Source organism: Erythrolamprus reginae, chromosome 10 (genome assembly GCF_031021105.1).
Source record: "Erythrolamprus reginae isolate rEryReg1 chromosome 10, rEryReg1.hap1, whole genome shotgun sequence".
Taxonomy (NCBI): domain Eukaryota; kingdom Metazoa; phylum Chordata; class Lepidosauria; order Squamata; family Dipsadidae; genus Erythrolamprus; species Erythrolamprus reginae.
This window is the reverse complement of record NC_091959.1, coordinates 28,407,517-28,430,784: the sequence shown is the minus strand read 5'-3', so window position 1 is coordinate 28,430,784 and position 23,268 is coordinate 28,407,517. Positions and strand designations below refer to the sequence as shown.

The following is a 23,268-nucleotide window of genomic DNA, read 5'->3' as shown; positions in this document are numbered from 1 at the left end:
TGGCTGAGAGCCCCGTGCGAATTCAGCCATGGTTGACTTGCCACCCGTCGGTTCCCAAGACAAAGGACTGCCCAGGCACAGGGTGTTTAAAAAGTTACCCAACCGCAAACTGCGGTTTGCAAACCATTGTTTACAGCAGGGGTCCCCAAACGTGGCAACTTGAAACTTGCGGACAGGAGCTGGCTGGAGAATTCTGGGAGTTGAAGTCCACAAGTCTTCAAGTTGCTAATTTTGAAGACCTCTGGTTTACAGTTTAGCAAGTGGGCTGAGCCGGCTGCAATGTGTCAAGTCGGGACCGAGTGGATCCAGCTCTCCGTTTCCGCGTCCACCAGCGCTGGAGCTCAGCCAAAGACGGCGCGCAAACGACGATTGGCTCCGCCTGCTGTCCGGCCCTCCTAGGCGCACCGGCATTTCCCGGGGCGGCCGCACGAAAGCTTAGCCCCTCCCCCGTTGCACGGAGACGGGCCAGGCAGGCCGATGGCGGGGGCCTCTCGGTCGCGCACGGTGACAGGCGGTGCCGGTAAGGACCCGGGGCGGGCGCAAGGCGAGAGGAGGCCTCTAGCCGTGCGCAGAGTGCAGCTGTCCCTTCTGCAACGCAATCCCTGCGGGGTTCAGGGAAGGGGTTAGATTTTTTTACAGAGGTCCCCAAACTTGGGAACTTTAAGACCTGTGGACTTCAACTCCCAGATTTCTAATTCTGGAAGTTGAAATCCACAGGTCTTAAAGTTCCCAAGTTTGAAGACCTCTGGGTTAGAAGAAGCCCTGCAAAAGAGCCGTCGCTTTTGCGCCCTGCAAAACTCGCGCGCGCCCTCCTGGAGCCGGCGGGAAGTGTTGGGGCGCTGCCGCCGTCGCTCTGCAGCCCTGCCGGGGAGGGGAACCTCTGTAGTTAATCGGGAATCTCCACTCCGCCTGCGGGAGGAAAGGGTCGAAAGCTGGGGAGAATCGCGGGGCTCCTGTGCGCGCGGGAAGTGCCGGCTCTGGAGCGCAAAGCTGGAAGTGTCGGTAGCGCTTTATCGTGCCTGGGGAAGGTCACACTTCAAACGCAGTTTTTGGTATTATTAGAAAAATAATATTATTTATTATTAGAAAAAAAGATGTTGAGACTCTAGAAAGAGTGCTAAAACATATGAAGAATGGTTGCATGTCCAAGGGTGACATGATAGTAGTGTTCCAAAATTTGAGGGACTATCACAACTGGTCTCCGGGCTCAATTCAAAGTGGTGGTTGTGACCTATAAAGCCCTATATGGCTTAGGACCAGATTGTCTTCTGGACTGTCTTCTGCTTCATGTATCCCAGCGGCCAGTTAGGTCCCACAGAGTCAGCCTTCTCCAGATCGTGTCGGCCACACAATATTGACAGGCGGGGCCTAGGGGAAGAGCCTTCTCTGTGGTGGCCCCGGCCCTCTGGAATGAACTCCCTCTGGAGATACATACTGCCCCCTCCCTCCTGGTCTTTCGCAAAGCCTTAAAAACCTACCTTTGCTGGCACACATGGGGGCTGTGAGTGGTGAGACTGTCTCCGGCTGATGTGAGATATGATTGGATTGGATTGGATGAATGTATGTGGGTGTTCATGGTGTCTTTTAAATGTTTTTAGTAAATTTTCATAATTTAGGGATATTAGATTTCTTATATATTGTTATACTAATGTTGTACGCCACCCTGAGTCGCCTTGAGAAGGGCAGCATAGAAATCTAATTAACAAATAAATAAAATAAATAAAAATGAGGGGGGTCTGTATTCTCCAAAGCACCAGAAAGCAAGACAAGAAGCAATGGGTTGGAAATCAACCAAGGAGAGAGGCAACCTGGAATTAAGAGTGAACCAGTCGTATAGCTTGCTTCATCACTGGAGGCTTTTAAGAAGAGATTGGACAGCTGTTGTCTGGAATGTCATAGGGCAGTGATGGCGAACCTTTTTTTCCTCGGGTGCCGAAAGTGTGTGTGTATGCTATCGGGCATTCGCGAGTGCCCACACCTGTAATTCAATGCTTGGGGATGGGGAAAATGTCCCCTCCTGAGGCTCTCTGGAGGCCTGCAACAGCCCATTTCCCAACTTCTGGTGGGACTGGTAGGCCCATTTTTGCCATCTCCAGGCTCCAGAGACTTCCCTGGAGCCTGGGGAGGGCAAAAACGCCCTCCACCCTCTCTCCGTATACTCTCCGTAAGGCAAAAATGCTCTCCCAGAGCCTCCGGGCAAAGCGAAAATCAGCTGGCCAGCACACTCACAGAGACATTGGAGCTGAGCTAGGGTAATAGCTCACGTGCCAGCAGATATGGTTCCACGTGCCACCTGTAGTACCTGTGCCAAAGGTTTGCCATCACTGTTAGAGGGTCTCCATCTTGAGCAGGGGGTTGGACTAGAAGACCTTCAAGACCCCTTCCAACTATTATTCTGTTATTTTGAACTTGGTTCTGAAACTCTGCCCACCTTGCTTTGCTTAGCCATGATGGAAACCCCCCGGTTAAATCAAAGTCACCGAAACCAGGTTGCATTATGAGGCACAAAGAAGCCATTCACATCAAGTCACAGAAGGAAGGGCTGCTCTTCTTTGGAGCTGCCGGTGGGGTCTCGGAGACTGGAGTGGGATTCGGCACATGCACAGAAAGGGAAATCATGTGCGTCCGCCTGCAAGATTTGGCTTCTGCCCATGCACAGCAAGCAAAATCTCTGAGGACACTCAGGCGAGCGAGACTTCAGTGATTTTCTGCGCATGTGCATGGGCAGAAGCAGAAAATCACTGAAATCTCACTCGCCTGAGCGTCCTTACTTGAGATTTTAGTTGCTGCGCATGAGCAGGAGCCAAATCTTGCAGGCGGGTGCGCATTCATGTGTTGGAGATGCGCAGCTGTGTCTGCTTCCTGGCATTTCCTACTAGGACTGTAGGGAGCAGCCCGTCCCTGGTTTGGCCTTAGAGGGATGTCCATGAACCGCCCTCTTTCTGGCTTCAAATATAGTGTTGTAAGCCGCCCGGAGTCCTTCGGGATTGGGCGGCATAGAAGTCAAATAAATAAATAAATATATTGTTATGCGTTGCTATTGGGCTTTCTTTGAGGGGAAGGAAACACAAAGACTTTTATGGGCAATAAAAAGCAATGTTTATACACCCAGTTAGGGGTCTGCAACCTTGGCAAGTATTAAGGCCTGTGGGCTTCAACTCCCAAAATTCCACAGCTGACTTTATCAAGTTTTTAATGTTGCCAAGTTTGGACTAACCTCTGCACTTGGGTATGATAGGGTTAAGATCAGGGGGGGGATTCCTCCTGGTTCCGATCCTTTCGCCTGAACTGTAGTGACCCACTGATGATGTCATGATGATGTCACTGACCTGGTTTGGTTGGTGACAGTCCGTGGGCACGCCATCTTTTTTTTATTTTTCTTCTGAGCATGTGCAGAAACCGAGTTTCCAGCACTGTGCATGCATTTGCCATTTTGCTTTTGGATTCTTTTGGAGGGGGAGTTCTGAGGGATTTTTTAGCACTCTGCACGTTTGTGCATGTGAAGCACGCGCACCCACAAAGCACGCCCATGTAGCACAAGAGGAAGGGAACTGTTAGCGAGGTAGTTAGAATCCATCCCTGGTTAGGATATAATAGGTTGCCTGGTAAGTCCAGTTCCTGATTTTCTAATTTGTAAGGTAGCAGGTCAGATTTGAACCCAGGCCACCGTTGTTGCTGCATTTAAATTAGCTAAATCAAATCCTAGCCTAATTGATAAGCCTGCCAAATGTGGTTTGCCATCTTGGATTGATGGCTTAGTGAAGGCCACCAATGAGGGCGTATTCAGCAAAGCTTTTTAAAAAAACTGGTTTATGGACACATGCCAATATTGTCTTTGTCATACTCAGCAAATATTGCTGCAAATCTCTGTTTATTGATCTGCCTGTGAAAATGTTGCTTTTGTAATTTAGGAAACTAGTTGAGGGGCCAATTTTAGCAAGAGAATATTGCTAGCAACAGATGGCAAATAGCTAGGACATCCCCTCACCCCCATGAAGAATCTTCATAGAATTTTCTGAAAATAACTTCATATTCGTTTGGTGATGACGATGGTAGGGAGGTTGTAGAAATAAAATATTTTTTAAAATGTTGAATTCCTTGGATCCTGGTGCTCTTTAGTAGAGATGGTGTTGCCACATTTCTGAACACATGCACATTTGGTAACAATTAAAGGCTTGTGTCCTTTTTAAGTAAAGTTTATTATGTTATAACGGATGTTGTTTAGCAATTTAAAGTTTTCTGAGGAGCTGTTTTCCCTGCCTTCAGTCTATCTGAAGTCTAAAGCCATTCAGCTGTTGAGCTCAGCCGTTGTGCACTGATACCTTGCTTCAGCCGAATACTATAATTTTGATAAGATGAATGGTTTTAAGTGTTTTGGGTTTTTAAGAGTAGGTTTTAATTATTTAGATTTTCAAATGTAGTTTTTAGGGTAGGATTTTATATTGTCGATTTGTATTTTTTTTTTTTAATGCTGTAAGCTGCCCTGAGTCCTCTGGAGAAGAAATCTAGAAATCCAATCTATCAAGAAAGAAAGAGTGAGAGAAAGAGAGAGAGAAAGAAAGAAAGAAAGAAAGAAAGAAAGTAATACAGAAAGAAAGAAAGAAAGAAAGAAAGAAAGGGGTGAGGGAAGGAAGGAAGGAAGGAAGGAAGGCAGTCATTGTTTATGCAAACTTGAAACAACTTTTACTCTGAAATAAACTTTTATGTGGTTTTTTAAAATTTTCTTAAGACAGGCTGGTAATAATTCCTTTCCCCTCTTTGTCATTTTGTACTTACTCATATTTTGAAGGTCTGTCAGTCTTGCGCAAATTAAAGACTTTCTTTTTTCAATAACTGTGATTCTCCGTACTGTAGGAGCGGGTCGAGCAGTCACGTGGGTTGCTCGCTGTCCAATCCGCATAGGACCGAGCCTTGTCTTTGAAAAGATTGCTGGGTCTGCCCCTTCCTTAGAATTTGCTTGGTCCTGCTACCGGCAGGACGTGTGGTGGCTCAGCTCCTATCAATAACACCTTCCCTCTTCGTTCTTCTGTCTTTCTCTGCAAAACAACAGATAAGTAATTATTTACAATTGCCCTTTCTCCTTACTGAAAGAGCGGGTCCAGCAGTCACGTGGGTTACTCGCTGTCCAATCCGCATAGGACCGAGCCTTGTCTTTAAAAAGATTGCTGGATCCGCCCCTTCCCCAGAATTCGTCCTGCTACCGGCGGGACGTGGTGGCTCAGCTCCTCTCAGTAACACCTTCCCTCTTCGTTCTTCTTCATTTGCAGATAAGTAAATATTCCAATTGTCTTTATTTAGAAGCTTGCCGGGTTTTTTGCGCCAGCTCTACTGGGCTCGGCGCCAAGGGGAGAAGCTGTGGCGCAGCTACAGTTGCAAATTTTGCAATCGCCCTGCTTGTGCTGCTGCCAGATTGTATTTCTAAGTAAATCTACTCGGTAAGGAGATTATTACCGGCAAGTTAAATAAAGAAAAAGGGTTTTTTTCCTCTGGCGGTGTGGGACACTTAAACAAGCTCTCTTGTTTGTCTCCTGGACTTAAGTTACTCCTCCATTTTCGTAATTTCGGTGGAGCATTTCTTTTGGTGTGAAGGCCCTCAGCACCCAGTAATTCCAGCACTTGCAGATCGCCCATGCACGAGCCGCTTGACACCATTAAGTCTACCGTGTGGCCCTGGAGTAGGCTGTGAGATCCTCTGGCTCTTTCTCCCTGGCCTCAAAGCCAGCGTGCCTTGTTTTATTAATTGTAAATAGTGAGGCCTGACCCTTCTGTACTCATTGGCACAAACTCTGGTTTCGTCCAGATTGTCTTTGAGCTGCAGATGCTCCTGGGCCTAGGAGCCTGGGCCTCCTTTCTCTTGGGAATTCTGCCCAGTCATAGCTTCTCACACCATTTTGGCTCAAATCTGGTACCTGTAATTTGTTCATGCCATGACTTCGTTTTCCAAGAGAGGCACTTCTTACAAGGGTCCCATGGAAGGCAGGCCCATGGAAGTCAGGCCTACTGATGATGAAATTGATACCATCCCCCAGGCCTCTGAGAAGAGACGGGACCAAGTTCTTCAAAAAATTCATGAGAAGTCGGCTAAACATTTAAGAGTTCAGGCCCAAGTGTACATTAGCCCTTCTGACCCACCAGAGGCATCTAAATTGCCTCCCTCAGGTGTCCCTGTGCTTTCTCTGGATGAGCCAAACCTAAATAGACTTCAACCTAATCTATGGGGCTTAGGTCCAGAGGAGCCAGATATTATGATGGAAGATCCCCCCCAGCCAAATCCAACTCAGGCCTTCAGGGTATCTCCCTCGTTACCTGCTTCTATTACTAACCTTCCTCCAGAGCTCCAAACTATGTATTCTGCTTTATCGCAAGCCATTGATGCCAAGCTCTCGGCTATCAATGCGCCGTCTCAACCTCGTCCCCGTTCACGAGCCCCTAGGCCCGTGAGTTCCTTCTCAACCTCCAAGAACCAGACTCTGATTCCTCCCAGGATGAGAATGAAGAAGACGAAAACGCAGAAGACAGAGATGACCCCTTCCAAGGCCTGTCAGAGGATGAGGAATCCCAAAACAAGATTCCCTCTCCTGCTACTATTTTTCCCTTTCAACTGTTCAAGTCCCTTCTATTCAAGGCAAGAACAGCCACAGGCCTTGCTGGTCAGGACAAACCTGCTGACTCCTCAATTGCGCCTCCAGAGGAGAACCTTCCATTCTTCATGCAGGAGCAAGAGGATACCGAGGTCATTCCCATGCCTAAACTGTTCAAGGATGCTCTGCTTAAACAGTGGAACCATCCAACCTTGGGATCTAACCTCACTTCTAAAGACAAGAAATTATATAAGGTTTCTCCATCTTATGAAGATCTTTTTGTTTTTCCCAGAGCAGATGAACCAGTGAAAATCCTACACTCTGCAGCTGCTATGCCTGGCGGAGCAGAAGAAGTGTTAAAGCCTGAAGATAAACTCTTAGAGCAAATGCTCAAGAAGAGTTTCTTCGCTGATACCTGGACTATTAAAAGCACAGCAGCAGTGTCATTCTTCTCCAGAGTCATTCTCTTGTGGCTTCAACAGCACATTTTCGTTGACGACCTACAGGACCAACAGAACTTCAATAAAGTACAGTGATACCCCGTCTTACGAACGTAATTGGTTCTGGGATGAGGTTCGTGAGGTGAAAGGTTCGTAAGATGAAACAATGTTTCCCATAGGAATCAATGGAAAAGTGAATAATGCGTGCAAGCCCATTAGGAAAATCCAAAACTTTATAAGTTTTTTTAAAAAGCGGTGGGCGGACGAAGTGGAGGAGAACAGAGTGGGGACAGGCGAGCCGAGGAAGCGTCGGGAGAGGGGATTTCCCCAATCTCGCTGTCAAAATGTGTCCGTGGGAGACCCATCCATCCATCGCCCACTGCCCCCTCCTACCAGAGGCCCGCAAAGAGCCAAAGCTGGGTGTGGAGAAAGGTGAAACTTTCAGCTCCTGGATGGACCGGAGAGCCTGGACATGCCACCTTCCCGCCCACCCACCCTACTGATCGCCCTCCCACCCTCCGTCAACAGCGCCTGTCCCACCCTCTCCAAGAGCTGCACCGAGACCGCCCGGGAGCCACTGCTTCCAGGAGGGTTCCCCTCGCTAGCCTCCTCTAGATCTGCCGTTCAAGGCTTTCGTAACTTTGGAGGATCCCTGCCCAGCACACGCGCGCTCTCCCGGCACAACTTGCCCAGAGGATTTTTTTCCACCTCTCACGATCCCTCCAATGCCCCAACCTGCGGGAGGAGGGGGTTGGTTCCCCACACGGGAGCCACCCAAAGGCGAAATATGATTTGAAAAGCTCTGGTGCGCAAAAAGCTTGGGGAGAGTGTGACTTGGTAACGTGGGGAGGAGGAGGAAGAGCTGGGACCGGAGGAGGAGGAGTGGGAGAAAGGCAAGATCTGCTCCCAACACCCGTTGGGAACGAGCAAACCAAGGGTTCTCAGCCAAGTCTTTTGAAAGAGACCGAGCTTTATGTAATCTCTCTTGGAATTAAAGGAGCGGGCGCCCGTACACAAAAAAAGGCGCTAGAAACACACGCTCAGTATCGGAGCTTCTTTTCCTGAGCCCGAGATATCAAGGAAGAGATTTGGAGGTGGGGGTGGAGGTGCATGTGTGAAAGAGAGAGAAAGGAGAAGGATCCTTTCTCAGAGTCCACAGAGATCTATAGGCTGATGCTTCTTTTATAAAAGAATCTGGGGACAGGGGACGGGGGTGCTGGCAATGAAAAGAATCCAGAGTCCTGGAATAAAAGTCAAACCGGGCTGTTCAGAGGAACAGAAACCCAATCCCTTCGCTAGAAACACACGCTGAGAGTTTTGGTAGGGGCAAATTGTTTATTCGGAAAGGGACTGGTTTCCTCAGGGCTTTGAAAAAGTTACGATCTGAAGTTGATTGTCCCAAAATGCTTGGATTGGTAAATCGCCTTCCCTGGTTCCTTTTAAGTCCTTTGTTGCTTGAGAGAGAGAGAGAGAGAGATAGAGAGAGAGAGAGAGAGAAAGAAAGAAAAAGAAAGAGAAAGAAAGAAAGTTACAAAAACTCAGGGGAGGGGGCTGGAGAGAAACACTCCCCACAAAACTTCCTCCCCTCCTTCTTTTTTATAGTGAAACCGGAGTGAGAGAATATTGGATCGAACAGAAAAGTGGGGAAAAGAGGGTCATGAAGGGAGAACTTTCGCTTGTTCCACCGTCAGCTTGCCAAACATTCCCCTTTTGATGTAACGGAGAAACATTGCTGTGTTTTGGCGAGCCTTCTTGAGCTGCCTCGTCCTTCCAGCCAGGAGCATGCTGGGAACAGTAGTCCTCAGACTCCATCACCTGGCAGAGGGCGGCGTGATCCCTTCGGTGGGAACTACATTGTCCATGAAACCAGTCGTGCAGTAACGATGTGGCTGTGCTGTTGAGCTCTCCCCCCCAATCAGGTTTAAAAAAAGACTTCCCAGCTGAAGTGTCCTCCCCCCCTCCGCACATTGGGCTCTGCAAAGCTTCTTTAAGTGCTGTAACCCCCCTTTGAAAACTCCGCTCAATTTCCTCATCGGGTTTCCCCAATCCTGTTTCTAGCGAAGAGATTGTGCTTTTGTGCCTCTAAACAGCCCGGTTTGACTTTTATTCCAGGGCTCTCCCCCTGAGATTCTTTTATAAAAGAAGCATCAGCCTATAGATCTCTGTGGACTCTGAGAAAGGACCCTTCTTTCTCTCTCTCTCTCACACACACACAGGCACCAGGGGAATGTTTGGCAAGCTGACGAAAGTTCTCCCTTCATGACCCTCTTTTCCCCACTTTTCTGTTCGATCCAATAATATTCCCTCACTCCGGTTTCACTATAAAAAAGAAGGAGGGGAGGAAGTTTTGTGGGGAGTGTTTCTCTCCAGCCCCCTCCCAGGAGTTTTCATAACTTACTTACTTACTTTCTTTCTTTCTTTCTTTCTTTCTTTCTTTCTTTCTTTCTTTCTTTCTTTCTTTCTTTTTTCTTTCTTTCTTTCCTTCCTTCCTTCTTTCTTTCTTTCTCTCTCTCTCTCTCTCTCTCTCTCTCTCTCTCTCAAGCAACAAAGGACTTAAAAGGAACCAGGGAAGGCGATTTACCAATCCAAGCATTTTGGGACAATCAACTTCAGATCGTAACTTTTTCAAAGCCCTGAGGAAACCAGTCCCTTTCCGAATAAACAATTTGCCCCTACCAAAACTCTCAGCGTGTGTTTCTAGCGAAGGGATTGGGTTTCTGTTCCTCTGAACAGCCCGGTTTGACTTTTATTCCAGGACTCTGGATTCTTTTCATTGCCAGCCCCCCGCCCCCAGATTCTTTTATAAAAGAAGCATCAGCCTATAGATCTCTGTGGACTCTGAGAAAGGATCCTTCTCCTTTCTCTCTCTTTCACACACGCACCTCCACCCCCACCTCCAAATCTCTTCCTTGATATCTCGGGCTCAGGAAAAGAAGCTCCGATACTGAGCGTGTGTTTCCAGCAAAGGGATTGAGTTTTTGTGCCTCTGAACAGCCCGGATTGACTTTTATTTCAGGGCTCTGGATTCTTTTCATTGCCAGCCTCCCCCCCCCTTGAGATTCTTTTATAAAAGCTCCGATACTGAGCGTGTGTTTCTAGCGCCTCTTTTTGTGTTCGGGCGCCCGCTCCTTTAATTCCAAGAGAGATTGCATAAAGCTCGGTCTCTTTCAGAAGACTTGGCTGAGAACTCTTGGTTTGCTCGTTCCCAACGGGTGTTGGGAGCAGATCTTGCCTTCCTCCCACTCTTCGTCCTCCCGGCCCGGCTCTTCCTCCTCCTCCCCACGTTACCAAGTCACACTCTCCCCAAGCTTTTTGCGCACCAGAGCTTTTCAAATCATATTTCGCCTTTGGGTGGCTCCCGTGTGGGGAACCAACCCCCTCCTCCCGCAGGTTGGGGCATTGGAGGGATCGTGAGAGGTGGAAAAAAAATCCTCTGGGCAAGTTGTGCCGGGAGAGTGCGCGTGTGCTGGGCAGGGATCCTCCAAAGTTACCAAAGCCTTGAACAGCAGATCTAGAGGAGGCTAGCGAGGGGAACCCTCCTGGAAGCAGTGGCTCCCAGGCGGCCTCGGTGCAGCTCTTGGAGATGGTGGGACAGACACTGTTGACGGAGGGTGGGAGGGCGATCGGCAGGGCGGGCGGGCGGGAAGGTGGCGTGTCCAGGCTCTCTGGTCCATCCAGGAGCTGAAATTTTCGCCTTTCTCCACACCCAGCTTTGGCTCTTTGCGGGCTTCTGGCAGGAGGGGGCAGTGGGCGATGGATGGATGGGTCTCCCACGGACACATTTTGACAGCGAGATTGGGGAAATCCCCTGGCCCGATACTTCCTCGTCTCACTTCCAAGCGGAGGAAGTGAAGGGCAAGAGGGGAAAGTGGCAGCCAGATGGGGCGGCTGCGGAGAGCTCCTCTGACGCATGGTTCTCTCTCCCCTCCCACACCTTTGACATCACGGAGACCTCCTTCCTGGAGTCCATGTTTTGGCTGGCCAGGAAGGATGTCTCCGTGATGTCAGAGCTCCGCCCCTGGAATTCCCTATTGGGATTCCCCACCTCAGTTGGAGCCTCCCGACCTGCCGACAGAGCCGCAGATCACAAAAAACGATCGGCGGCGGCGGGTTCGTAAGGCGAAAAAAGTTCGTAAGAAGAGGCAAAAATTTTCTGAACCCCGGGTTTGTATCTCGGGTTGTTCGTAAGACAAGGGGTTCATATCTTGGGGTACCACTGTATTTGCAGCGGCCCAATATGTAGCGGATGCCACCTTGCAATCATTAAGATTTGCAGCAAAATCGGTTGCTGCCTCTACAATCGCCAGAAGACTTATGGCTTCGCCCCTGGCAGGCGGGTATGAGGCAGAAGTGGCAGCTTTCCATGGGGCCTTTGAAGCACAATCTTCTATTTGGCGACCTCTTGGACCCCCTACTTACAGAGACCGCTGACAAAAAGAAAGTCCTGGGGCCCACTACCAAGGCCATCAAAACACAGCAGCCCTTTCGGTGTCCCAATCGCCAACAAGATCAAGGGTTCGCGTTCCAAAGGAACTCAGGTCAGTATAACTCCCGTTTTTGTTCCCAGACAGGAACCCCAGGGGCAGGGGATCTCGCTTTCAGAGGGGCTCCTCCTCCTCTAGAGCCTCTAAAAGATCCAGATGGTAACCTCCATCCTATTCCCATTGGGGGGCGCCTGGTCTGGTTTGCTTCCAGCTGGCGCCATTCCTGTAAGAACCCCTGGGTTATCTCCACAGTGGAATGGGGGCTTCAGTTGGAGTTCATCTCCATGCTTCCTAAACACTTCATATCCTGCCCATCCCCTAGATCACCCTCCTCTTGTCTCAGAATGGAGGAAGCTATTCAACATCTTTTGTCTATTAGGGCTATCCAACCAGTACCTTCCTCTCAAAGGGGCTTAGGCCTCTTCATGGTCCGTAAGACCTCTGGAGGATGGAGGGCCATTTTGGATCTTAAAAGATTAAACCAATATGGGAAATATGGAAAATTCAAGATGCATTCTTTGTCATCCATCCTAGCTTCCATACATCCTGGGGACCATGTCTTCCTTGGATCTTACGGAGGCTTATCTCCACATCCCTATTGTGAAGGGCCACAGACAATTCCTCCGCTTTGCCTTCCAGGGCAAGCATTATCAATATAGAGCCATGTCCTTTGGCCTGTCCTCGGCTTCCCGAGTCTTTACTAAGCTCTTGGGCGCCCTGGCGGCCCATATTCGGGCCACTCCCATTCATATTTTGTGTTATTTGGATGACATATTAATTCATGGTCCCTCCAAAGAGGGCACTTGTTCAGATCTCCAGGTCTATCCTACAGGATCATGGTTTCTCAATAAATTTTTTTTAAAAAGTCAGCTTTATCCTTCTACTTCTATTCAACACCTAGGAGCAATCATAGATTCTGGCCTGTCCCAGGTCTTCCTTTCTACTGAGAGGAAAATCAGCATCAAAGAGCTTATCTCTTAGGTTAGATCACAAAAAAGGACCACCATCACTACCCTGTCTTCCCTACTGGGAAAGTTGGTGTCCTGCATTGGCATTATTCCATGAGCTTGTCTCCATGCCAGGGAACTCCAATGGCTTCTGTTGCCGTTCCAGAGATAGGGAAACAGCAACTCGGCACATCTCATGTCCATCCCTGCCACTGTTATGAGATCCCTCTCTTGGTGGACCTCCTCCGCCCTGGACAAAGGATCTCCCTTCAGGATTCCAGACCAGTTTACCATCACCACAGATTCCAGTCTGGCGGGCTGGGGGGCTCATGCTCGGGGCCTGATAGCGCAAGGCACGTGGTGAGCAGAGGAGTTATCCAGGCCAATCAATTGGCTGGAATTGAGAGCAGTGTCATTAGCCCTCAAACAGTTCAAACCACACATCACCAATCAGCTTGTACTGGTCCTAACGGACAATATGGCCTTAAAGAGCCACATCTGCAGACAAGGGGGTACCCGGTCCAAGGCCCTGATGCAGGAAGCCCTGAAACTGGGGCTCTGTGCAGAGAAGCATCTACATTCCTTATCGGCCAACTACATTTCAGGAGTCCTCAACGTATAGGCAGACTGGCTCTCCCAGTCAACTCTGGACCCAGGAGAGTGGAGTTTCCATCCGGATCTGTTCCACCAGATCTGTCTTAAATTCGGTCACCCATCGCTAGACCTGTTTGCGACCACGACCAATGCTCAACTCCCTCGGTTCTATTCCAGGTTCCCATCCCCAGGAGCGGAGGCAACAAATGAATTCAGAATTCCTTGGTCTCGGAGCCTGCTTTACGCATTTCTCCCAATACCAATTCTTCCAGACGTAATCCACAAGATTATTCTTGAGGAGGTTCAGGTGATTGTGATAGCCCCTCACTGGCCTCGCCAGCCCTGGTTCGCAGACCTGCAGCGGCTGTCCGTCCAGGACCCCTGGCGACTCCTCGTTTCAGAGGATATGTTGCAGCAGGGGTTCTCTCACCATCCAGACCCGAAGTGGTTCCACCTCACCGCTTGGCTGTTATCCGGCGTGACCTAGACCTTCGGGGTTATGACCCAGATGCCGTAGAGGTGATCCTCAAATCCAGAAGATTTTTTACCAAGAGCATCTACGACCATACCTGGTCTAAATTTCACCAGTGGTGTACGCAGGAAGGTCTCTCACCCCTGCGCATTCCCATTCACAGAATTGTATCCTTCCTCATGAAAGGTTTTCATCAAGGCCTTTCAACCAACACCATTCGGTGCCATCTAGCAGCCTTATCTTCAGTCCTGACAACCACTTCGTTCCTTTCCTGAAATACAAGAATTACTAAGAGGCATCTGAAAGCTCAGGCCTCCTACGGTCCATAGATATCCATCCTGGGACTTACCTCGGGTTCTGAATTCCCTTACTCAAGCGCCATACAAACCCTTAATGTCATCATCCTTCAGGTACCTATCTTACAAGGTAGCCTTTCTTGTGGCAATTACGTCTGCCCAACGCATATCAGAACTGGCAGCCCTTTCCATCTGGCAGGACTTATGCCAGTTTCATACGGACAAAGTAGTCCTCCGTGTGGATCCCACCTTTCTCCCAAAGGTGAGTTCCATGTTCCACAGATTCCAGGACATTGTGTTGCCTTCATTCTGCTCCAATCAAAACCATCACCTTTCTATCAGATGGCACACACTAGATCTCACCAGAGCTCTGCGGATTTACATCCAACGAACTAGACCTTTTCGTAGGTCCAAAGCCCTATTTGTAGCCTACCACCCCAGATCCCTTTGATCCAAGGCATCCTCAACTGTATTAGGCCATTGGATTCGAGGGGCAATCTCAAAAGCATACGAGTCAACTTCCCTCAGCGTACCAAGAGGTATCACGGCACATTCCACAAGAAGTGCAGCCACGTCAGCCGCATGGGCAACCCAAGCTCTCTTAGAAGAAGTCTGTAAAGCAACCACTTAGGCCTCTCCAAATTCATTCATAAGACACTACAAAATTGACTCTTACGCTTCTGCAGATGCTGCCTTTGGCAGAAGAGTCCTCCAATCCATTATTTCTCATGATAGCCAACTAATCCCTCCCTAGGGACTCATCTATTGGGTATGTCCCACGTGACTGCTGGACCCGCTCCTTCAGTATGGAGAATAGGCGTTGATTGCTTACCTGAACGCCTCTTCTCGTACGCTGAGTAGGTATGGCAGTCACTTCCCTCCCTAACTATGGTTATATCTTTTAACCTGTTTTTTTCTAATAAGAGAGTAGAGCATCATTTGAGCCACCACTTTTTTCAAGCCTAAGTCTATGGATTCGCGAATTCTGGGGAAAGGGTGGATCCAGCAATCTTTTTAAAGACGAGGCTCGGTCCTATGCGGATTGGACAGCGAGCAACCCAAGTGACTGCTGTACCCGCTCAGCGTACGAGAAGAAGCGTTCAGGTAAGCAATCAACGCCTAATTTATTTATTCTTCTTACAAAAACGGTATTAAAGCAATCTTATAATTAACTGAGAGGCATAGAAGTTACATACTGCTGATCCTTGACTTATGACTAAAATTGAGCTCAACATTTCAGCTGCTAAACAAGACATTTGTTGGAAGGCACTTCTGCCCCCATTTTATGACAATTGCCACAATTGTTAAGTGAGTCGTAATGGTTGTTAGTAACAACATTGTAAAGCAAATCTGGCTTCCACGTTGACTCTGCTTGTCAGAAAGTTGAAAAAGGTGATCCCATGAGCTTGGGACTCTGCAACTGTCATGAATATGAGTCAGTTACCAAGCATTGTGAATTTTGACCTGTGACTACAACGGTCGTAAGTGTGAGAAACTTCCTTCAGTGCCCTTGTAACTTCAAACGATCACTAAATGAACAGTTGTAAGTAAAGAACAACTTGTCTTTTAAATTCTAATTCTGTCTACAACAATGGGTTTTTTTGACCTTGGCAACTTTAAGAGGTATGGACTTCAACTCCCAGAATTCCCCAGTCAGCATGCTGAAGAAAAACATTGATCTGCAAAATGGGACTGGATTGGATTACTGCTAAAGGGACCTTATAGGTCAGTGATGGCAAACCTATGGCGCGGGTGGCACAGGTGGTACACAGAGCCATATCTACCGGCACGCCAGCCATTGCCCTAGCTCAGGTCCTGCACACATGTACGCACCGGCCAGCTGATTTTTGGCTAGTGTGAAGGCTCTGGGAGGGCATCTTCAGCTTCCAGAGGGCCTTGGGGAGACGGTGGAGAGTGTTTTTGCCCTCCCCAGGCTCCAGGGAAGCCAGTCTGGGGAGAGTGAAAAACAGGCCTACCAGGCCCACCAAAAGTTGGGGAATGTCTGTTTCTGGCGTCCAGAAGGCCTCCAGAGAGGCAGGGGAGGCAATTTTCACCCTCCACAGGCATTGAACTATGAGTGTGGGCACTCTCACAGGAGTTATTGTGTGTGCATGTGCTTTCGGCACCCAAGGGAAAAAAGGTTCGCCATCACTGTTATAGGTCATATGGTCCCAACAGAATCCCTATACCATTTCACATAAATGGCTGCCCAATCTGCGACCAATGGGGGATGTAGATCCAATGATTTATCTTTTAGATCCGGTCACAAAAGATATGTATGATTTTATTAATGGGTTTTAAATGGTCTTTTTTGTTGATTTTTGCTTTAAGCCACCTAGAGTCCTCTGGGAGTGGGCAGAAAATAAAATAAAATAAAATAATAAAAAAAATCTCACAACCTCCACAGCAAACTGTTCCACTGGTTGATTGCTCTCACCGTCAGGAAATTCCTCCTTATTTCCAGGTTCCAATCTCTCCTTGTTCAGCTTCTACCCATTGTACCTCGTCTGGCCTTCGGGTGCTTTGGAAATCAGCCCAACACCCCCTCCTCTCTGTGGCAGCCCCTTAAGTATTTATTTTATTTTATTTAATTTATTTATTTTGTCCAATACACAATAATACGGAAACTTCAGATCGTGCAGAACGCAGCCGCGAGAGCCATCGTGGGGCTTCCAAGATTCGCCCACGTTTCTACAACACTCCGTGGCTTGCATTGGCTGCGGATCAGTGTTGGTTATGACCTTTAAAGCCCTACATGGCATTGGAGCAGAATACCTCCGGAACCGCCTGCTACCGCACGAATCCCAGCGACCGATAAGGTCCCACAGAGTTGGCCTTCTCCGGGTCCCGTTGACTAAACAATGTTGTTTGGCGGGCCCCAGAGGAACAGCCTTCTCTGTGGCGGCCCCAGCCCTCTGGAATCAACTCCACCTGGAGATTAGAACTGCACCCACCCTTTCTGTTTTTCATAAACTACTCAAGACTCACTTATACCGTCAGGCATGGGGGAGTTGAGACACCTTTCCCCCAGGCTTTTTAAAAATATTTTGTTTTATGTTTGGTATGAATGTGTTGTTTGGCTTTTTAAAAATATGATAGGGTTTTATATGCTTTTTTAATACTAGATTTGTTCTACTATAATATTGTTTTTATTATTGTTGTGAGCCGCCCCAAGTCTTCGGAGAGGGGCGGCATACAAATCTAATAAATTATTATTATTATTATTATTATTATTATTAATAATGATGATAATAATAATAATAATAATAATAATAATAATAATAATAATGGCTTACAAGTGGAACACTCAAAAAGGAGACAGAAGGACTAATACTGGCGGCACAAGAACAGGCCATTAGAATAAATGCTATCAAAGCCAGAATTGAAAAATCAACAGACGATCCAAAGTGCAGACTCTGTAAAGAAACAGATGAAACAATCGATCACATACTCAGCTGCTGCAAAAAGATCGCACAGACTGACTACAAGCATAGACATGATGCTGTGGTACAGATGATCCACTGGAACTTGTACCAGTGGCAAAGAACTGGTGGGATCATAAGCCGGAAAAAGTGGTCGAAAATGAGCAAGCAAAACTACTGTGGGACTTCCAACTTCAGACTGACCGAATTCTGAAGCATAACACACCAGACATTGTGATCGTGGAGAAAAAGAAAGTATGGATCATTGACATCGCAATCCCAGGAGACAGCAGAATTGAGGAGAAGCAGCTAGAGAAATTAGTGAAATATGAAGATCTAAAAATCGAGCTGCAACGACTCTGGCATAAGCCAGTGAAAGTGGTCCCAGTGGTACTTGGCACGCTGGGCGCAGTGCCAAAGGATCTCAGCGGACATTTGAAAACCATTGGAATTGACAAAATCTCCATCTGTCAATTGCAAAAGGCCGCTTTACTGGGATCGGCAAACATAATTCACCACTTCATCACGCAGTTCTAGGTGCTTGGGAAGCGCCCGACTGGTGATGAAATACGAAATCCAGCAGAGTGATCTCGTTTGCTGTGTTGTACTGACATAATAATAATAATAATAATAATAATAATAATAATAATAATAATAATACACAATGAAGGTTATAGAGGATATAGGATTTGATCCTGGATGAGGAGGCCGACGTGGCATGTGTGACCAAGACCTGGCTGGGCCGGGAGGGAGGAGTTCCCCTCTCCGAAATCTGCCCAGCCGGGTTTCTGATATGGCATCAGCCTCGACCCCAGGGAAGGGGGGGAGGAGTGGCTATCGTAGCCAGGGAGAGCCGTTGCCTACATAGACTCATTGCTCCAGAGATTGCGGGTTCAGGTGGGCTTGTTACTCATGTACCTGCCTCCCAGCTGTGTGTCAACAGCTCTGCCTGTGCTGCTCGAGGAGGTAGCCGGGCTGGCGGTGGGGTTCCCCAGACTTATTGTCTTGGGGGACTTTAACCTGCCATCGCTCAGTGAAACCTCAGGGCTAGCGCAGGAGTTCATGGCCACCATGACAGACATGGACCTGACTCAAGTAGTACAGGGTCCATCTCACAAGGAGGGGCACTCACCCAACATGGTGTTCATCTCTGAGCAATTGAGTAATGGTCTGAGACTGAGGGGCTTAGAAGTGTTGCCTGTGTCATGGTCAGACAATTTTCTACTACGGCTTGACTTCCTGGCTCCAATCCAATCCTTCCCTGCAGGGAGGCAGAACCGACTAAGTGGTTCCGCCCCAGACGCCTGATGGATCCAGATGGTTTTCAAAGGGCGCTTGGGGTTATTCCAGATGCACTCGTCCACAATTTGGTGGAGTCTCTTGTTGAGGCCTGGAACAAGGCTGCAGTGGAGGCTCTTGACCGGATTGCGTCGTTGCGACCTCTCCATGGCCCCGTAGAGCTCCATGGTTCAACGAGGAGCTCCAGGAGTTGAAACGCCAGAAGAGACGTCTAGAGAAGCGATGGAGGAAGAGTAAGTCCGAATCCGACCAAACACTTGTAAGAGCTCATATTAAGACTTACAAAGTGGCGCTCAAGGCGGCAAGGTATGCGTACCATGCCACCTTGATTGCATCAGCGGAATCTCACCTGGCCGCTCTGTTTAGGGTGGACCGCTCCCTTCTTAACCAGGGGGGAATTGGGGAGCCCTAGCAGAGCAGTGCCGATGATTTTAACACATTTTTTGCTGGATAAAGTTGCTCGGATACGGGCAGACCTCGACTCCGATTGGATAACAGAGTTGGCTGACAATGTGTCAGTCGAGGTGACTGGGGCCTATACTTGTCCATCTGTCTGGGAAGAGTTTGATTTGGTGACACCTGATGAAGGTAGACAAGGCCATTGGAGCTGTGAGTTCCATCACCTGTTTACTGGATCCATGTCCCTCCTGACTGCTCTCGGCCAGCAGGGAGGTAACACGGAGCTGGGTCCAGGAGATTGTCAATGCTTCCTTGGGGAGGGGGTCCTTTCCAGCTCCTTATAAGGAGGCACTTGTGCACCCCCTCCTCAAGAAACCTTCCCTGGACCCAGCCATTCTTAATAACTATTATCCAGTCTCCAACCTTCCCTTTATGGGGAAGGTTGTTGAAAAGTTGGTGGCGCTCCAGCTCCAACGGTCCTTGGAAGAAGCCGATTATCTAGGCCCTCAACAGTTGGGTTTCAGGCCCGGTTACAGCACAGAAACTGCTTTGGTCGCACTGATGGATAATCTCTGGCGGGCCCGGGACAGGGGTTTATCCTCTGTCCTGGTGCTTCTTGACCTCTGGTATCCTTCTGCGCCGGCTGGAGGGGTTGGGAGGCACTGTCTTGCAGTGGTTCTCCTCCTACCTCTCCTGTCGGTCGCAGTCGGTGTTAGTGGGAGGTCAGAGGTCGACCTCTAGGTCTCTTCTTGTGGGGTGCCTCAGGGGTCGGTCCTGTCCCCCCTACTATTTAATATCTACATGAAACAGCTGGGTGAGATCATCTAAAGGCATGGGGTGAGGTATCATCAGTACACTGATGATACCCAGTTGTACATTTCCACTCCATGTCCAGTCAATAAAGCAGTGGAAGTGATGTGCCGGTGCCTGGAGGCTGTTGGGGTCTGGATGGGTGTCAACAAGCTCAAACTCAATCCAGACAAGATGGAGTGGCTGTGGGTTTTGCCTCCCAAGGACAATTCAATCTGTCCGTCCATTACCCTGCGGGGGGGAATTATTGACCCCCTCAGAGAGGGTTTGCAACTTGGGCGTCCTCCTTGATCCACAGCTAACATTAGAACACCATCTTTCGGCTGTGGCGAGGAGGGCGTTTGCCCAGGTTCGCCTGGTGCACCAGTTGCGGCCCTATTTGGACAGGGAGTCATTGCTCACAGTCGCTCATGCCCTTATCATCTCGAGGTTCGACTACTGCAATGCTCTCTACATGGGGCTACCTTTGAAAAGTGTTCGGAAACTTCAGATCGTGCAGAATATGGCCGTGAGAGCTATCGTGGGGCTTCCTAGATTCGCCCACGTTTCTGCAACACTCCGTGGCCTGCACTGGCTACTGATCGGTTTCCGGTCACAATTCAAATTGTTGTTAATGCCCTTTAAAGCCCTTCATGGCATTGGACCAGAATACCTTTGGAACCGCCTTCTACCGCACGAATCCCAGCGACCGATAAGTTCCCACAGAGTTGGCCTTCTCTGGGTCCCGTCGACCAAACAATGTCGTTTGGTGGGCCCCAGGGGAAGAGCCTTCTCTGTGGCGGCTCTGGCCCTCTGGAATCAATTCCCCCCCGGAGATTAGAACGGCCCCCATCCTCCCTGTCTTTCGTAAACTACTCAAGACTCACTTATATCGCCAGGCATGGGGGAATTAAGACATCTCCCCCAGGCTTTCTTATATTTTATGTTTGGTATGTATGTGCTGTATGGTTTTTTTAAATTGTTGGGGTTTTTTATATAAATTTATTATTAGATTAGTTCCATTGTTATACTATTTTTATTGTTGTTGTGAGCCGCCCTGAGTCTACGGAGAGGGGCAGCATACAAATCTAATAAATTGAATTGAATTGAATTGTACATCTCCACTCCATGTCCAGTCAACAAAGTAGTGGAAGTGATTTGCTGGTGCCTGGAGGCTGTTGGGGTCTGGATGGGTGTCAACAGACTCAAACTGAATCCTGATAAGACGGAGTGGCTGTGGGTTTTGCGTCCCAAGGACAATTCCATCTATCCGTCCATTACCCTGGGGGGGCGAATTACTGACCCCCTCAGAGAGGGTCCGCAACTTGGGCGTCCTCCTCAATCCACAGCTTACATTAGAGAAATATCTTTCAGCTGTGGCGAGGGGGGTGTTTGCCCAGGTCCGCCTGGTGCACCAGTTGCAGCCCTATCTGGACCGGGAGTCACTGCTCACAGTCACTCATGCCCTCATCACCTAAAGGTTCGACTACTGTAACACTCTCTACATGGGGCCACCTTTGAAAAGTGTTCGGAAACTTCAGATCGTGCAGAATGCAGCTGCGAGAGCAATCATGGGCTTCCCTAGGTATGCCCATGTTACACCAACCGCAGTTTGCATTGGTTGCCGATCAGTTTCCGGTCACAATTCAAAGTGTTGGTTATGACCTATCAAGCCCTTCATGGCATCGGACCAGAATATCTCCGGGACCGCCTTCTGCCGCACGAATCCCAGCGACCAGTTAGGTCCCACAGAGTTGGCCTTCTCCAGGTCCCCTCGACTAAACAATGTCGTCTGGCAGGACCCAGGGGAAGAGCCTTCTTTGTGGCGGCCCCGACCCTCTGGAACGAGCTCCCCCCAGAGATTAGGATTGCCCCCACCCTCCTTGCCTTTCGCAAACTTCTTAAAACCCACCTCTGTTGTCAGGCATGGGGGAACTGAGACATCTCCCCCTGACCTATATAATTTATAAATGGTATGTTTGTATGTGTATCTTGTTTTTTTAAATAAGGGTTTTTTAGATTTTTTTAATATTAGATTTGTGATACATTGTTTTTTGTTATTGTTGTGAGCCGCCCCGAGTCTGCGGAGAGGGGCGGCATTCAAATCAAATCAAATCAAATCAAATCAAATCAAATCAATCAATAAATAGTAGAGAAGAAATACGAGATATAGGAGAGAGTATAGGACACTGGATGGAAGGCACTCTAGTGCACTTATGTACACCCCTTACTGACCTCTTAGGAATCTGGAGAGGTCAACCGTGGATAGTCTAAGGATAAAATGTTGGGGGTTAGGGGATGATACTACAGAGTCCGGTAATGAGTTCCACTCTCCGACAACCCGATTACTAAAGTCATATTTTTTACAGTCAAGTTTGGAGCAGTTAATATTAAGCTTGAATCTGTTGTGTGCTCTTGTGTTGTTGTGGATGAAGCTGAAGTAGTCTTTGACAGGCAGGACATTGCAGCATATGATCTTGTGGGCAATACTTAGATCATGTTTAAGGCAATCATAACTATTAATCTATGAACTTTTTTATTCTCTATTTTATATTGTGATATATATTATTAGTATTTTAATTATTATTAATTTAATTCATTTTAATATTGCTAGGGGGTTTCGTAATTAATGGATGATTGGGGTAGATATGGGACGAATGATTGGTATGAATGTAATGGTTGGGGCGGGTGGGATTATGGTATGAATGTGATAAATGGAAACAGTATGAATGATAGACTTGGCCCACCTGACGCCGGAGAGGCAGGAGGGGAGGGGGCACTAATCTCTGGGGTGACAGAGGGTCAGAATATCCCGGTGTTGCTGGGGAGAGGCAGATATGGCGGGGGCCACAGAGTTAGCCGTTCCAGGGGAACGAGGGACCATTGCTTAATAACGGTCCCTTGTTCTGGCTCTGTGAGCTCAATCTTGGGTACTGGTGATGAGTGTAATTCTGGCCCTGGGCTCAGGTTGCTGCTGCTTAATGCCAGGTCGGTGGTAAATAAAGCTCTCCTCATCCGGGACTGAATCCTGGATGAGGAGGCCGACCTGGCATGTGTTACTGAAACCTGGCTGGGCCCAGAGGGAGGAGTTCCTCTCTCTGAAATTTGCCCAGCTGGGTTTCAGATATGGCATCAACCTCGACCCCAGGGAAGGGGGGGGGAGGAGTGGCTATTATAGCCAGGGAGTGCCTTTGCCTACGTGGACTCATTGTTCCAGAGATTGCGGGTTGTGATATCTCTTGATGAAGTTGGACTTAGGGGTTCAGGTGGGCTTGTTTCTCACATACCTGCCTCCCAGCTGCGTGTCAAAAGCCCTGCCTGTGCTGCTCGAGGAGGTAGCCAGGTTGGCGGTGGAGTTCCCCAGACTTATTGTCTTGGGGGACTTCAATCTGCCGTCACTCGGCGAAGCCTCTGGACTGGCACAGGAGTTCATGGCCACCATGGCAACCATGGACCTGACTCAAGTAATACAGGGTCCGACTCACGAGGGAGGACACGCACCCGACATGGTATTCCTCTCTGAGCAATTGAGTAATGGTCTGAAA

General features: G+C 48.6%; 1 protein-coding gene across 3 annotated transcripts in view; it reads left to right on the top strand.

Annotated features, from left to right (window-relative positions):
- The first annotated feature begins 410 nt into the window (after positions 1-410).
- The window catches only part of LOC139172821 (protein FAM169B-like), a 142,612-nt gene continuing 119,754 nt past the window's right edge, over positions 411-23,268 (top strand). The window contains exon 1 of one of the 3 annotated variants that reach the window (XM_070762049.1): positions 411-520. In XM_070762049.1, coding sequence (XP_070618150.1) covers positions 478-520 — 43 coding nt within the window. In that variant the 5' untranslated portion in view covers positions 411-477. The remainder of the gene's footprint in view (positions 521-23,268) is intronic. The other 2 variants (XM_070762051.1, XM_070762050.1) reach the window with 2 other exon arrangements.